At 37.0% G+C, this 14,181-nt stretch overlaps 1 protein-coding gene across 2 annotated transcripts in view; it reads right to left on the bottom strand.

Moving 5' to 3' along the window:
- LOC113236124 overlaps positions 1–14,181 on the bottom strand; it is a 221,413-nt gene that overhangs the window by 37,919 nt on the left and 169,313 nt on the right. For both annotated transcript variants that reach the window (XM_026472121.1, XM_026472122.1), the window contains exon 7: positions 4,740–4,902. In XM_026472121.1, the coding sequence (XP_026327906.1) occupies positions 4,740–4,902 (163 nt within the window). The remainder of the gene's footprint in view (positions 1–4,739; positions 4,903–14,181) is intronic.

Raw genomic sequence — 14,181 nt, 5'->3', positions numbered from 1 at the left:
TACTCAAAATGAATTCGTTAAAAGATTAAATTTGTGTATCCAAGAAAATGGAGCTCATTTCGAGCAACTAATTAGTTAGATTGCCATTTTTTTCGTTTTTATTAAAATACGTTAAGATTTCATGTTTTTTTTTTTTCATTTACCAATTTTGTGAGAGAGATTTTATTCTTATAATTAACCCCATCGATCGATCCAGTAAAAGTGAAGGGTGCATTTTTTTCAGGTTAAAGCGGGCTCGATTCCCGCGTGTTGCTAAAAATTTTCGAAAATCTATGATTGCCGTTTTATTTTTTTTTAAAAATGAAGGAATATTTCCTTTAAGTAAAAATTTCTATCTCCAGTATTTTAAGTACTTTCCCTCTAGGTGGCATTACAAATTTCCACCCTGTATATATATATCCATTTTATTTATTTATGGATACACAAGCTACGACATTTTATGCTGCACGACTATCTGTCGTCACGACATAATCGGAACGCGCCCTTATTTGTGACTACGGTTATTAGCATAAAAAAAAAAACAAGCGAATAAGAATACCGGACCGAATAGACGGACTTTAGTTAAAACGCAACACTGCGGCGGAAAACGAAAGCATCAAAGCTAGCGTAATGTTTTTTTACCATAAGCGACTGCCTCGCGGTTGGCACTGGCATAGGCACGTATTAATACTTTCATTATAGATAATAACAGGTTACTCAGAATAAGGCCGCCCGCTGGCACGCAAAAAGTTAATTTAGACTTTATTTAGGCTAAATTAAGATTCTCAATGCCTTTTATAAGCCTAAAGGCTAGGCTTTTATATTTCTGGTACAATAAACCTAAATGTATTGACTTTTAGTATTGAATGCAAAGCCAGAAATATTAAATGGAGGTGTGTTCTTTTTACTTTCAAGGTAGTCCAGCTAAGCTAAATACATGACCTATATTCACATTAAAAGGCCTTTACAAAACCAACAAACCACTCTTTAAATAGAAAAAGTTGTATAGTACAGTATGGAACAATTACAATTAAAAAAAAACCGGGTTCTAAATGCCGTGCAGATGTTTTTTGTTTTTTTTTTTGTACTATCAAGTGACGGGACGAACAAGCCGCGCGCCTGATAATAAACTACATGCCTGTCCGTAACTGTTCCAGTGCCACTCAGAGCCTTAAATTGCAAAGACCTGAGGGGCACTGCTATTGCGCCCGTCGTCACCCTGAGACATAAGGTGACAAGTCCCATGTGCCTGTAATTTCACCAGTACCTTTACCGTTCAAAACCGTAATGCTGACATTACTGCTTGGCGGCAGAAATAGGTAAGGTGGCAGTACTTGCCAGTACAAACTCTTTCACAAGGAACTCCACTGCTTCTAAAACAACATCTATCTGCTAAGTTTTATTGAAATCGGCTAGTGGAAAGTGGGTGAAATCCAATACGGATTCATCCCTTGGTTTCCCACCCTTAGAGGAGGAATATTTTCTTCAAAATTTGATTTTCCGTTTATAAAGTCGGTTAAATATAAAATACCAAATAACCTATCAAAAAGTATTTGAACATAAAAAAACAGAAGAGAGATAAGAGGCATTTGCAAAAGCACCTCAACGCTATGAGCAACTTGTAGTGTTTATTTGATTACGGTATTGTGGTCGAACGAGGAAACAGAGCGAAGCATGCAAATTACACGGATACGGAGCCATAATGTACCTGTACGATGAGTTTATAAAGTCGATTGTCGACTGCGACCTAGTAATTCTATCAAAATTTGTATTGCTAGGTAGCTGTTATCAACACTGTACATTCATTGGACAGGAAAGGGCAACAGTCTAAAAGATGAAAGACATATTCTGCATTCGAGGCACAACTAACATTGTATTATTAAAATTAAGCTATCCAATTTTTTTGTACAAATCTAACTCAATTGGATATACAGTTAACTGCCTCTGTGGCCGAACGGTTACCATGCCGGACTGCCACGCAGAGGTCCCAGGTTCGATTCCCGGGCCGGGAGAAATATTTGTATGGCCTACATTTATTTCTCTCGTGAGTTTGGTTGTAATTTGTGGTTGTCTATGTGTGTCCATGGCACCCGCGACACAGGGTTTCCCTAGTGCGGGGCTATGTTGAGTGTGTGCGTTATTATTAAACAGTAAATTTTGAACGCAGAATTTTTTTTGCTCAACATAATTTAAACTTTTTTTTACCAGAAAAATGTAAACCACATTAAAAATCTCTGATTTTATAATTTGCTGCTTGTGTGTTGCTTTCTTTCGAGGACAATAATTTATTGAACATTTACATGCAAAAAATGGCCGCACTTTATACGTTCCAAGACCTTGGAGCTTAGTAAATAAAGTCAAGAAAATACTACAGTCAGCCGTAATCATGGGATTTGTAAAGAGCCGAAACGTCGGTTCGTTTGAAACCACCGTCGACATAAATAAAAACTTAGGTATTTTGGACTGAGGGCTACACCCACAAATATTGAAGTAACTTCACCGTTATGTACTCATATCTAGAACGGTTTTGGAATAGCTATATACATGTAGGCGATGGAAATCGTAATTATTTTTAGTCGATGTAATTTTAAAAAAAATAAACAATAATTGAGATCACCTGTCATCTGTTATATTTATTCTTCTTCTTCAAACGTCGTCGTTTAGAAATAATATCTATTCGCACTAAGCTTCGTTCGTAATTGTAAATATTTATTTTAACACTACAATCGCGAAAACATAAGAACTTGTAAAGAAAATTCTAAGTTGTGATTCCTTGTTTGTTTTCAAGTGTTAGTTCACAGTAAAGACATTAAATCTAAGATAAGGTTAGAACATTACAGATATATTCGCTGACTCTCAAATTAGGATAGCTTGTGACATGAGAGACAGTGGTCCTCCGTATCATAATTAACAACCTTACTACAAAAAAGAGTTACATTATAACTAGGTTTATTGTATTAAATTGTAAACAGAGAATAAGAAATGAAAAGTAAAATATAATAATAATGTAAAAGAAAAAAAAAAGGAAATTGAACAAAAAATTGTATGGCCTACACTTATTTCTCTTGTGAGTTTGGATGTAATTTATGGTTGTCTATGTCTGTTCCTTAGTGCGGGGCAATGTTGAATGTGTGCGTTATTATTATTATTAACTCATTAAATGATTTTATCATTACATAACTTTTTTATAAAAAAAACGACCTCACGAAAAACCTCACGAAAAAGTCCGTGGAATTACATCTATTTGCCAAGTTTTATTGAAATCGGTGACCGGAAAGTGCGCGAAACCGGATTCATCCCCTAGTTTGCCACCCTAACAGGTGGAATATTTTCTTCGAATTTAAATGGGACCAACGACCAAATGAGAGACCCTCTTTCTAATAAAAAAGTCATCAAAATCGGTTCACAATTGCTGGAGTAATCCTATAACAAACACACAAAAAAAACAGTCCAATTAAGAACCTTCTCCTTTTTTTAAAGTCGGTTAAAATACAAACGAAACCAGAAAGTAATGAAATCTTAAAATGAATAAATTGTTAAATTGACATTTAGGCACAATAGATTGTAGAAGGCAGGTATTGTTGTACCACCACAGCGGTCCTCAACCATTTCAACTTTCAAGATTACTTTTCAACTTCCCGCGTAAGTTGTTGTTAAATCACAAAATAGCATTTTCTACTTGTAAAACAAAAGCAAGCACTGCTGTTCAAACTGTGGCCAAATCTCATACAAAAGTCAATGTCGTATTTATTTATAGACACAATGAAATAGTATAGCCAATTAATATAGCTATTGTTAGAGTTATTCAATAGGTTATCTATTAAAACGCGAAAACATACTGAAACGAAGGTTATCGAACGTAGATAGAACTTAACAATAAAGATGTTTACAATTTCCTAGGCTTCATTTCAATTGTTTATTTTAGAAGTCATAGAGAAATCTTGCAATGCCAGGGAGGTGTTGAAACAAAAGGTCGATTTACAATTGCGTAATCTTTATATAATTACTTTCATTTGATGGAACATTTTAGTAAGTAATTATTGATGAAATGCGGCGCGGTGTCCCTCTCTTAGAAAATAAGCTAATTCGCCCACTTTATAATGAATAATAATAATAATAGTGCGTCATTCTCCTATCACAATCACACCGCTTACTGGAATTCCTTCCGGGGCCCTATCCAGAACACTTAGATCAGAACCAATTTAAAAACTCTCCTTTCCCAAATTAGTCCTACCGGGAAGCGAATCCGCGACCAATGCTCATAGGGCAAAGCCAATTTCGACTAACAAAAGTGCCAATTGCGGTTCAGAGTACCACGTTCTGTTGTGATATAATGTCACTTTTATTTTTTTTATTTTTTTATTATTATTAAATGTGTCACATGACAAGTCCCATGTGCCTGTAATTTCACCAGCCTCTCTGCACAATGAACCATTTCTTTCCTGTACGTTTGGCGCATTCTGAGCAACATTCTGCGAGTACCTTACAGCGATGGACAAATCCTTTCACAACTATAGCAAGCATTAATAGTGTATACCATCGAAACGATAAGAAAAAAATGTTAATAGATTGTTGAGAAACATTGGTTTTATTCGCCAGGTACGTTTCGTGTGTGTGCGTGTACGCGTACACCAAGGCAACTTTTACAGTTAAGCTATCCTGAGGATTAAAGATGACTGACCAGTCATTGTTAAAAATTAAAAATTTGAACGTAGATTCATATTGTATATGTTAAGGTGTGCAACAATTATTGTACTAACCATGATTGAGCCGGAACTTGCGGTGCTTCTCCATGACGGATGGTTCGACTAACAAGGCGATCTCGTCGAGTGTCAGCGCGGCACCTACGCGGCATCTTGCGTCAGGACAGGATACTTCGTATGCACCGTTGCATACTTCGAACTCCACGTACGCTGCCATACACTGTAACAAGGGAAATGTTTTTATTGCAAATTATTTAGAGGTGATAATGCTGTAATTAGGACAGTGGTCGAAAAGGTCTGTACTGATATCGAGAAACAAAATAGAGGTCACTCATTTCTCCGCTTCATGTATAATGGTCCAAATCGAAAAAGTTACTTTTTACTTTTTATATTCAAAATGTGCTAAATTTTAATATAAATATATGCTTAACTAGCATTGGATTATAAGTTTCCATTTGGGTAATTTAGTGGCCAAATCAAATCCGCGTTAATTCAAACATAAATTGATGCTTGCTGTGCAAAAATGAAATTCGTAGCCATTGAAATAACAAAGTAATAACGTTAAATCCCTCTCCTGTGAAATTTGGTTTAGTACAGGTACGCACCTTTTATCAATACTACATACATACGCGGATTTAAATTATCCCCGACGATAAGCTTCTTTTGATTAAAATAATAAAGTTATAATATTTTGAATGCCTCCGTTGTTTTTAAACAGGATACGATATGAATTTGATATTTTCGTGACAGGCTGTTATTCAAGAAAGCTACCGACAAAACATCTGTTCAGTACAAGGAGAACCTAGATGTGTTAAAGGTGAAATGATGTTTATAATTTGTAGAGCATGCTGCCACCTTTTTTTATATGATACCCATTGACCAAGTGGGCTAGCACGGTAAGGCGCCACTTGCGCGAGAGCGACATAAAGCGCGAGATCTCTATGCGAGAATAGCAGTATCTATCGTGCTACCCAACAAAATGAACAAATCGTGCACCTGCGGTAAGCGTTACGCCTGCCCATAGCAGAACGTTTGCGTTAAAGTTTTTATTTAGATCTTAATTATTATGTTCATAAGTTTTAAATTAAAATCTTAATGCAAAAGCGATAGTTAAATTTACATATTTCAAAATTTACACTAAGGCCCCAGAGCTTTAACTCGCAAAGATCTGAGGGGCACTGCCACTACGCCCATCACTCTGAGATGTAAGTTGAAACCTTTCAAAACCGAAACGCAGCAATGCTCACATTACAGCTCGGTTACAATACTTCCTAGGATGAATTTTTGCGTTAAGAACTACTACTACTAAATATATTAAGTGCATAAAAGCAATTCCACGAAATGCCTTTCTTCGTGGATTATAACAATAACTTCTTCGCGATAAAATTTAACGACCTAAGTGTCCCGACGATTTGCACTCGGGCCCGATTGCCATTAGGACGAATTTGGCAAATGAACTTTTCTAAATTGTCTTCTGTTGATACTCATGTACAAGAAATCTCTTGGTTTAAGACCTGGTAATTGGTATGGTTGCTTAGCTCTTAACCCAGAATATACAGGATGCGTAGCCCAGGGCTCCAAGTCTGCTAATTTTAAATCATCTCAGTTGTGCGTCGACGAAGTGTCTTGTTATTTATAATAAACACCAAGTGAGGGAACAAATAAGTCGTGCGCCTGGTGATCAGCGACACGCCTATCCACAGCAGTTACAGTACCACTCAGAGCTTTCAGTTGCAAATATTAGAAGCTTGGTATCAGGCGCACGGCTTGTTCGTCCCATCACTTAATATTAAAAAAAAACAACGCTGGTTTTCATGGTGTCACCATCTCTGAAGTCCCGGGTCACTGTAGAAGAACTAACTTTTCTATTTTGTCTCGGGTCTGGGTGTTTATGGTACCGCCATTGGTTCCGATTTCCTCAAGTGCTTTAGCTACTTACTTCGGGATCAGATCAACGTATGAGATGTTGCCTGATATCCAATATTCAAAGTATTCTCGCGTCGATTGCTTCATGGCACTCTTACGGAAGAAGTTAACGTCTTTATTGAGCAGAAGACGTGGCAGCAGCAACGGCATCCTAAATACAATGGCGGCTAGGAGTGAGTGTCCCTTAATGGGGCATTTAATAACAAGCAGAAAATTCTTAGTACAATTTAAGTATTAGCATAATTATAAGATTATTGTTAATAAACGTTATGGATTTCTGTTGTCCGTGATAAATATATATGAGGCAAGATGACAGATGGAGTAAAGCGATAACAGAGTAGCGTCCAAAGACTGGATACAGGAACGTCGGGCGTCTAGCTGCGAGATGGGCAGACGCCATCGCAAAAAATTTTGGGGGTTAACCTGAATGAGCAGTGGACCGTGGGGAGTGGCACATAAACTTGGAGACCTATACCCAGCTGTGGGTGAAGTCAGGGTGTATATGATGATGATAATGAATCATCACACCTCTGTCAATCTTCTGGTAGCTGTAAAAATACCTGGCTGAGTAATTAAACTTTCATAAGGTCTCAAAACTGGCACTACGGCATAAAAGCCGTTTAAAAAACCAAATACAAAGATCCACAATTAGCACATAGAGAAATTCGAAGGATCTGCTGGTTTCCTCGTTGGTTACGTTGAAGAAACAGTCACTGGTTTCAGTCCAGTCGGGTAAAAGGAATGTTTTCTTTGAATTAAGAAGGGTAATTATCAAAAGCAAGTCACAATGACTTCTTTACAAAAAAACTGTTCTCAAAAGTTCGTGGAAGTACATATTTCTGCCAAGTTTTATTAAAAGCGGTGACCGGAAAGTGCGCGAAACCGGATACATCCCCTAGTTTGCCACCATTAGAGGTGGAATATTTTCTTCAAATTTAAATGGGACTAATACTGAGGTACCCTCTTTTCAAAAAAATAATCATCAAAAAAAAATCGTTTCACAAATCGCGTGTATGTTACACACAAAAAAAATACAGTCGAGTTCAGAATCTCCTCCTTTTTTTGTAGTCTGTTAAAAACAAGGTAGGTGTGTAACATAATAATCTTATTATTATCGTCAATCTTGACAATTGATACCTTATTGCAATCACAAAGTATTCTGCTTCCTTCTTTTATTCTATAACACAAAGAATGTGTGTTACGACGGACCACATTACTGATACTGGTAATCGCGAGTTTAGACAGATGGCTATTAGAAATCCCAATTAAGCCTAGATTAAACCTGTAGAATCTACTTTCTAAACGTTAGGCGTATAGCGTAAAATCTAGGTAGATGCTTGATGACTGTTCTAAGATATTTCTTAGAAAGGTAAGACGCTTTCCCAATTTACAATGTAATCCGCGCTAGTCAACAAGACTAGACGGGTTTTATTTTTAAGCCCCGGCTGCAAAAAGAGGTGAGAATTCGAAGCCTTTGTTCGCGCATCTGTGGTATTCCACACTCTTCGCAGGTTTCCCAAGGGTTGTGCCTCGTTGTCTACATAATAATTTCATTAGGACGACGTTAGCCTTCACTAAAAGTATTGCTAGTAAACATTAGTTTTGACTTCTCAATTAAAACGTTACAGTCGTCCTCACACTAGGCTACCGCCGCTCTCTCGCTTTACCTACTCGCAGCAAAGCCATTTACTATAAAAACATTTAAGTGGTTTGCGAAGTTTTTTCAAAATTGATTCGTACTTGAACACAATTATCTAGGCCAAGGAAAAGGCTGAAAATATTATATATAAATAACACTTATCTAATTATTTACAGTCATTTGGCAAAGTAATTTTCAATTACGCAACATCATACTCTGAGTTATCAAGCAAATTAAGATCTATTACTATTAAGCCTTTTCAAGGTTCGAAAGGTCACTTGTAACTATGTGAATTTGACGTAATTATAAATATTAATCAGTTACTAACAACGTAACACGCATGCCACATTTATGATGTTATTATATCGTATCTCTCCCTATTAACTGTCGTGTCTGACAATTTTATTGTAGTAACACCACAGTGTAATGAGACAATTATAGTGTAACTCCATATGGCTGCCTAACTGCCTAGTTAATTGTCAAAAAAGGGTCATCAAAAGGAAACAACCGATGTATGACAAACATGTATTAAATACTAACATTTACAAAAAAATTGCATTATACATTGGTTTGAAGTGCAAAACGCTTGCGTGTTACATTCACGCCATTTATTGACATTTTGGAGTAAACACCATACAAATGTAGCAGAAGGGCTCGTATGTGTACACTCCGCGTGTCGTGTACGGACGCACACATTCGCATAATCTCGCAGCGCACTCGCGTTGGACAGCGAGTTACACACGCCATTCATTACAGAATCGAAGTATTTGCGTGGTGTTTGAAAAAATGACATCAAAACTCGGCGTGCAAGCTGTTGTTTAGAGATTATTTAAAAATCATACTTCCACAACCGAAATACTAATTCGCTATGCTAACATATACATATCATTATCTACGTACTGCATTTGACAAGGGTAATTTCAATACAGAACGCGAATACCGTGATGAGTACCTTAATGTTTTGCAGTCCGTAGGTTTAACAAAAACCCTGGTGACTATATTTACGCTACAACAGTGCTCTCTTACTACACTGTTCAGCATTCTGTCTTTTAAGAGTAACACAACACGTACTGCTAAATATCTTGCAGCTTATTACTGACGAGGTTAGAATGATGTAAAAAAAAATAGAATGAAGGGCCAGGACAACAAGAGCAATCACAAGAAAATTTAGGGCTTATTGAAAACCAGCGCCACGATCTATTTATGGTTGTGGCATACGGTGAATGAGGTCTTTTTGCGTACAAATGACAGATTTGTAGTAGTTCTATTTTGTTTATTGCTTTTTGACTGTGCTTTATGTTTGCTTTACCTTATGTTGTTTTTTTTCCTGTTTGGTATTCTTTATTTTAGTTTTCAATTCTTTCTATTTTGTTTTGTTTGTTTAAGTAATATTATTCTCTTGTTTGTATGTATGTGTTGTGGTGTTCCAATAAATGTCTATTCTATTCTATATCTATTCTAAATGCCTTAGGTTTGCAAATGTCTATACGCAACGGTTATCACTTTCCATCAGGTGGTTCGGTATGCGTGTTTGAATACCATAAAAAATCTACTTGAGGCCATAATGTACTATCATCATAGCACATCGCTGATAATTGCGGAACACCTGCCATGTAACAAAAATAATCTACGCTGCCAAACATTACAATTTTCTATTGGACATAGCCTAGCAAAAATAATATACTTAGATACAATCAGGGCTGTCTCCCAATAGCATAGGCAGAGACTACATTGTTACGACCCTGATACATTAAGGAAGATGTTAGCAAAAATGGCAATGAAGTAACGAAGACAGATACTACAGCGTATTTTGCGACCCTTTACAGGTTCGTGCAAGGTGTTTTAATTTGTCACGATGAAACGTAATTGAGCGGGAGTAAATATTTCTCTACATCTACCGAAGGACATCGTCCCAATTCCATCAACTCAATTTTGACGAAAATGAATGATTGTAAACATAGTGATGTACTGCATAGGAAACATGAAATAGATCGAACTATATGTATAAATAACGATGGGATTTTCCCATTCATAATCGTAAACCTCATGGCAAGGAGCTATCTATAACCAGGGCCCGAATAACCATTACAGGCGCTACAGCGGAGCATGCAAAATGGACCACAAAATACGTACTTATACAATAGAATTTACAATGCTTCGTTTTTTCGATATCGCCGGTATCGAAACCTTTTACCGGTACATCGTAAATTTTGTTTTACTGCATGCACTTTGTGTTGAATTTAGGACACGTTGAAACGCCTGTAGTGTTTACTTTTTTTGGTCGTTTGCGAAATATACCAATTAAAACTAGGGATGGGTACTAAAAGTAACAGTAGCAACACGCCCATACACACGCGATCGTCGATGGGAGGATATTAGCTTTTTAAGTGATTAATTAAACTTCGATGACTGTGCCGAGGTGTGGCAATCTGTTAAACAAGACTGTTATTTATATTAATTAGTTTGCTTTAATAAATACGATACTTAATCAAACTTTAAGGGTTATTAAAATGTTGTTTGCGGTCGATGTAGCATTTTGCTAGCAGCAGTAATAAGTTCGTCCAGGGAAGTACTGGCACCGTACAACAAACCTTGACAAGGTAGCACTTCCGCCGTCCACTAACTAAAACTAACCGCGTTTTGACAAATGGTCAAATAACCGTTTTAAATAGCAAAAAATAGAGTATAATTTTTTTTTATAAAGGATTAAAATTAGGAAATGAAACTATTTTTCCGGATTTAAATCGCGTATATTTGTTTTTTCAAACAAAACGGACGTTTCAGGCCCTTTACAGGTCCCATGGTCACGGTTGACACGGTTGACGGAACACGGTTCATTTCCTATGTGTAACAATCGCGAAAACCTCAGAATTCGATGAGTTAAAATTAGTTAACGTGTTCGACTTAGGGCGCGTTCACACTATGTCGTGACGACAGATTGTCGTGCAGTTTATAGTGTCGTGACTTGTATATTTAAATGAAGTTGTTCACATATAGCACGACACGATTAACTGTCGTTCACGATTTTTTATCGTTACAAAGACAAACTGTCGTCACAGTGGGAACAGCTAGAACGACAGTCATCAGACGATAAAAAAAGTCACGATAAAAACAAGACGACAGATTGTCGCAGCTCCTATTGTCGTCACGTTTTATTTTATACGTCACGTTATATTTTCTTTTCTTTGTTTGCTTCCTCATCGGCATTTTTTAAAAGTAATACATTATTAAAATTTCGTCTTCACCCATTCCAAAAGAACATACAAGCGACTGCAGTGCATCAAACGATTCTGTCGTGCAAACGACAAGGAGGCTGTCGTGAAACCATAAATTGTCGTCACGATCTAGTGGGAACAGCTACTCACGGCAGTCGTTCAACGATAAAAAATCGTCCACGACAGATAGTCGTGATATGGGAACAGGCTAGACACGACAGTCGTCCAACGATAATAAAACGTGACGACATAGTGGGAACGCGCCCTTATCGGAACTTACCCTAACGATGCATAGCTGAAATATTATAGCCGCGTGTTAGTTACCGGACGGCAGACGCTACCTATTTCTGCCGTCAAGCACTAATGTTAGCATTACTGCGTTCCGTTTTGGAAAGGTAAGGGTGCTGGTGAAATTACAGGCACATGAGTCTTATCAACTTATGTCTCGGGGTGACAGACGCAGTGGCAGTACTCTCTTATCTTTGTGGAATAAAGCTCTGAATGGCACTGCTAGTGTTATGGACAGGCGTGTCGCTTACTAACAGGCGCACTACTTGTTCGTCCCGTCACTTTGTATCATAAAAAAAGAAATAGTTCTTCTTCGGCATGAACCACTTAATTCATCTCTCTTCTTATTGTTGGTACAAGGATGGAACAGCGCAAATAAAATTTTCTTCGATTTGACTGGACTTGAACCAGCGTCTGTTGCCACACCGGGGCACGAGTCAGCAGATCTTTAAATGCTTATTCTCCAATATAACAGATAACTGCCTGCGTGGTCCAATGGTTACCAAGCTGGCCTGTCACGCAAAGGTCCCGAGTACCGGTTACCGGGCCGGGAGAAATATTTATTTCTCTCATGAGTCTGGGTGTAATTTGTGGTTGTCTATGTGTGTGTCCATGGCACCCGCGACACAGGGTTTCCCTAGTTCGTAGCTATGAGTGTATGCATTATTGTTATTATATTTCTTATCTTTGAGAAACTGATGAAAAGTTTCTTCACTCAAAGTTTCTTCTCTCTTCTTTGTTAATCATACGTAGATTACATCTATTAGATTAACTTCTCTACTTTATAACCATTTCAATAAATAAAAAAAAAGACTCGTCCAGAGTAATGCCATATTATTTTTCACTTTAGATGGTTACCGATATTTTTATTTGATGTTTAGATAACTTCCTGAGTGTCGCTGTCTGTAAAGGTAGCCCGCTAAGGTCGGAAACAAAAGTCGCGATGAACAATGACGTAAGCAAAAAAATAGGTAGTCTGCATCACACGTGGCACGTCCGCAGGGCAGTAAGAGTGCAAATTAAAAACAAAAGGAAAAAATCAAGTCATAATAACTAGCGCAATTGGCACTAGCAGATAGTAAGGTAATTATTGAAATTAACATTGTTATTAGTATACGTAGGTCACGTTCCGCGACAGAGCCCTACAACAAGCGATTGTGCATTTAAGAAGCTGATAATTTAACAGTGTGAACTAAATTGGTGTTATTTTGCTATTTGACGTTATATTATGTGACAAATTGTTCAAAGTAGAGTAAAGGTCTGTGTCTAATTCTTTTAAATATATTAACTTGTCACGCACGATACATAAGTACTTGGTTTTAGTTATATATTATAGAATTCTTTATCGGGTTTTCCGGAGCGATATTACCTGAAAATTGATAATGTTAGAGTGAACAGGCATTTTCCAGCCGAACGGTTAGCATCCTCGTACATATCTTTAATTTCCAGCAGATCGGATTGTGATAAATGAGAGCGTAAAATTCATTAAAATATAACATTTTTACTTAGAATAATAACGCATAGAAACCTAGTCCGCACACGCCAAGTGAGGCAAATTGAAGCGCGCCAAAAGGGCCTACACGAGCGGGCGGGCCTTCAGTGCTCAAGGTCAACTTGCACCGCGAACAGATCAAGAATTTTAGCTAAAAGTGACGAAATGTGCGGTAAATGAGTGTAAAAATACGTCAGACAAACATAAAATAGATAGTGTAGTGAACACTTGTGACAGTTCGTTTGATACGAAACTATCATTCTATGCGTTATTATTCTAAGCATTTTTATTAAAAAAAATCTAACTGAAAAGTTCGTGTAATTCGTGTAATATATCTATTGTCAAATTTTATTGAAATCGGTTGTCGGAAAGTGTGCGAAACCGGATTCATCCCCTAGTTTGCCACCCTTAGAGATAGAATATTTTCGTAAAATTTCAATGGGACCGACACTGTGGTACCCTCTTTCAAAAAAAAGCATCATCAAATCGGTTCACAAATGCCGAAGTAATCTCGAAACATAAAATAAAATCTTTTTCGAAGTCGGTTAAAATATGATATATGTAATATTGATATTGATTTTATTGATTTGAAAGATATTATTATTATTTACTACAATGATATCATTGACTTACAAATAAATGGACGACGGGTCTAATACAAAAACCACGAAAAAAATGTCCCAAGTCAACCTATTCGAAATTTAAATTGTAATGTCATCGCAGTATCGCGCTGTCAGTAGAACAAATGAAGACTAAAGCGGAGTGTCGCGCTCTGTATACGATTTTAGCGCCTTACAAGTGCGGACACTTTTTAGCGCGGACCCGACGTCCATATAATTGTAAGTCAATGAATGATATTCATTTATTTTTTTATGAAATTACTCCACTAGTTACAATTATTAATACAAAAATCAAACATCTTCATTCATCATTTTGTCG

This window comes from Hyposmocoma kahamanoa, unplaced genomic scaffold, assembly GCF_003589595.1.
Source record: "Hyposmocoma kahamanoa isolate Upper Pololo Valley unplaced genomic scaffold, ASM358959v1 89, whole genome shotgun sequence".
NCBI lineage: Eukaryota > Metazoa > Arthropoda > Insecta > Lepidoptera > Cosmopterigidae > Hyposmocoma > Hyposmocoma kahamanoa.
The sequence above is the reverse complement of the archived record's forward strand: the minus strand, read 5'-3'. Positions and strand labels throughout refer to the sequence as shown.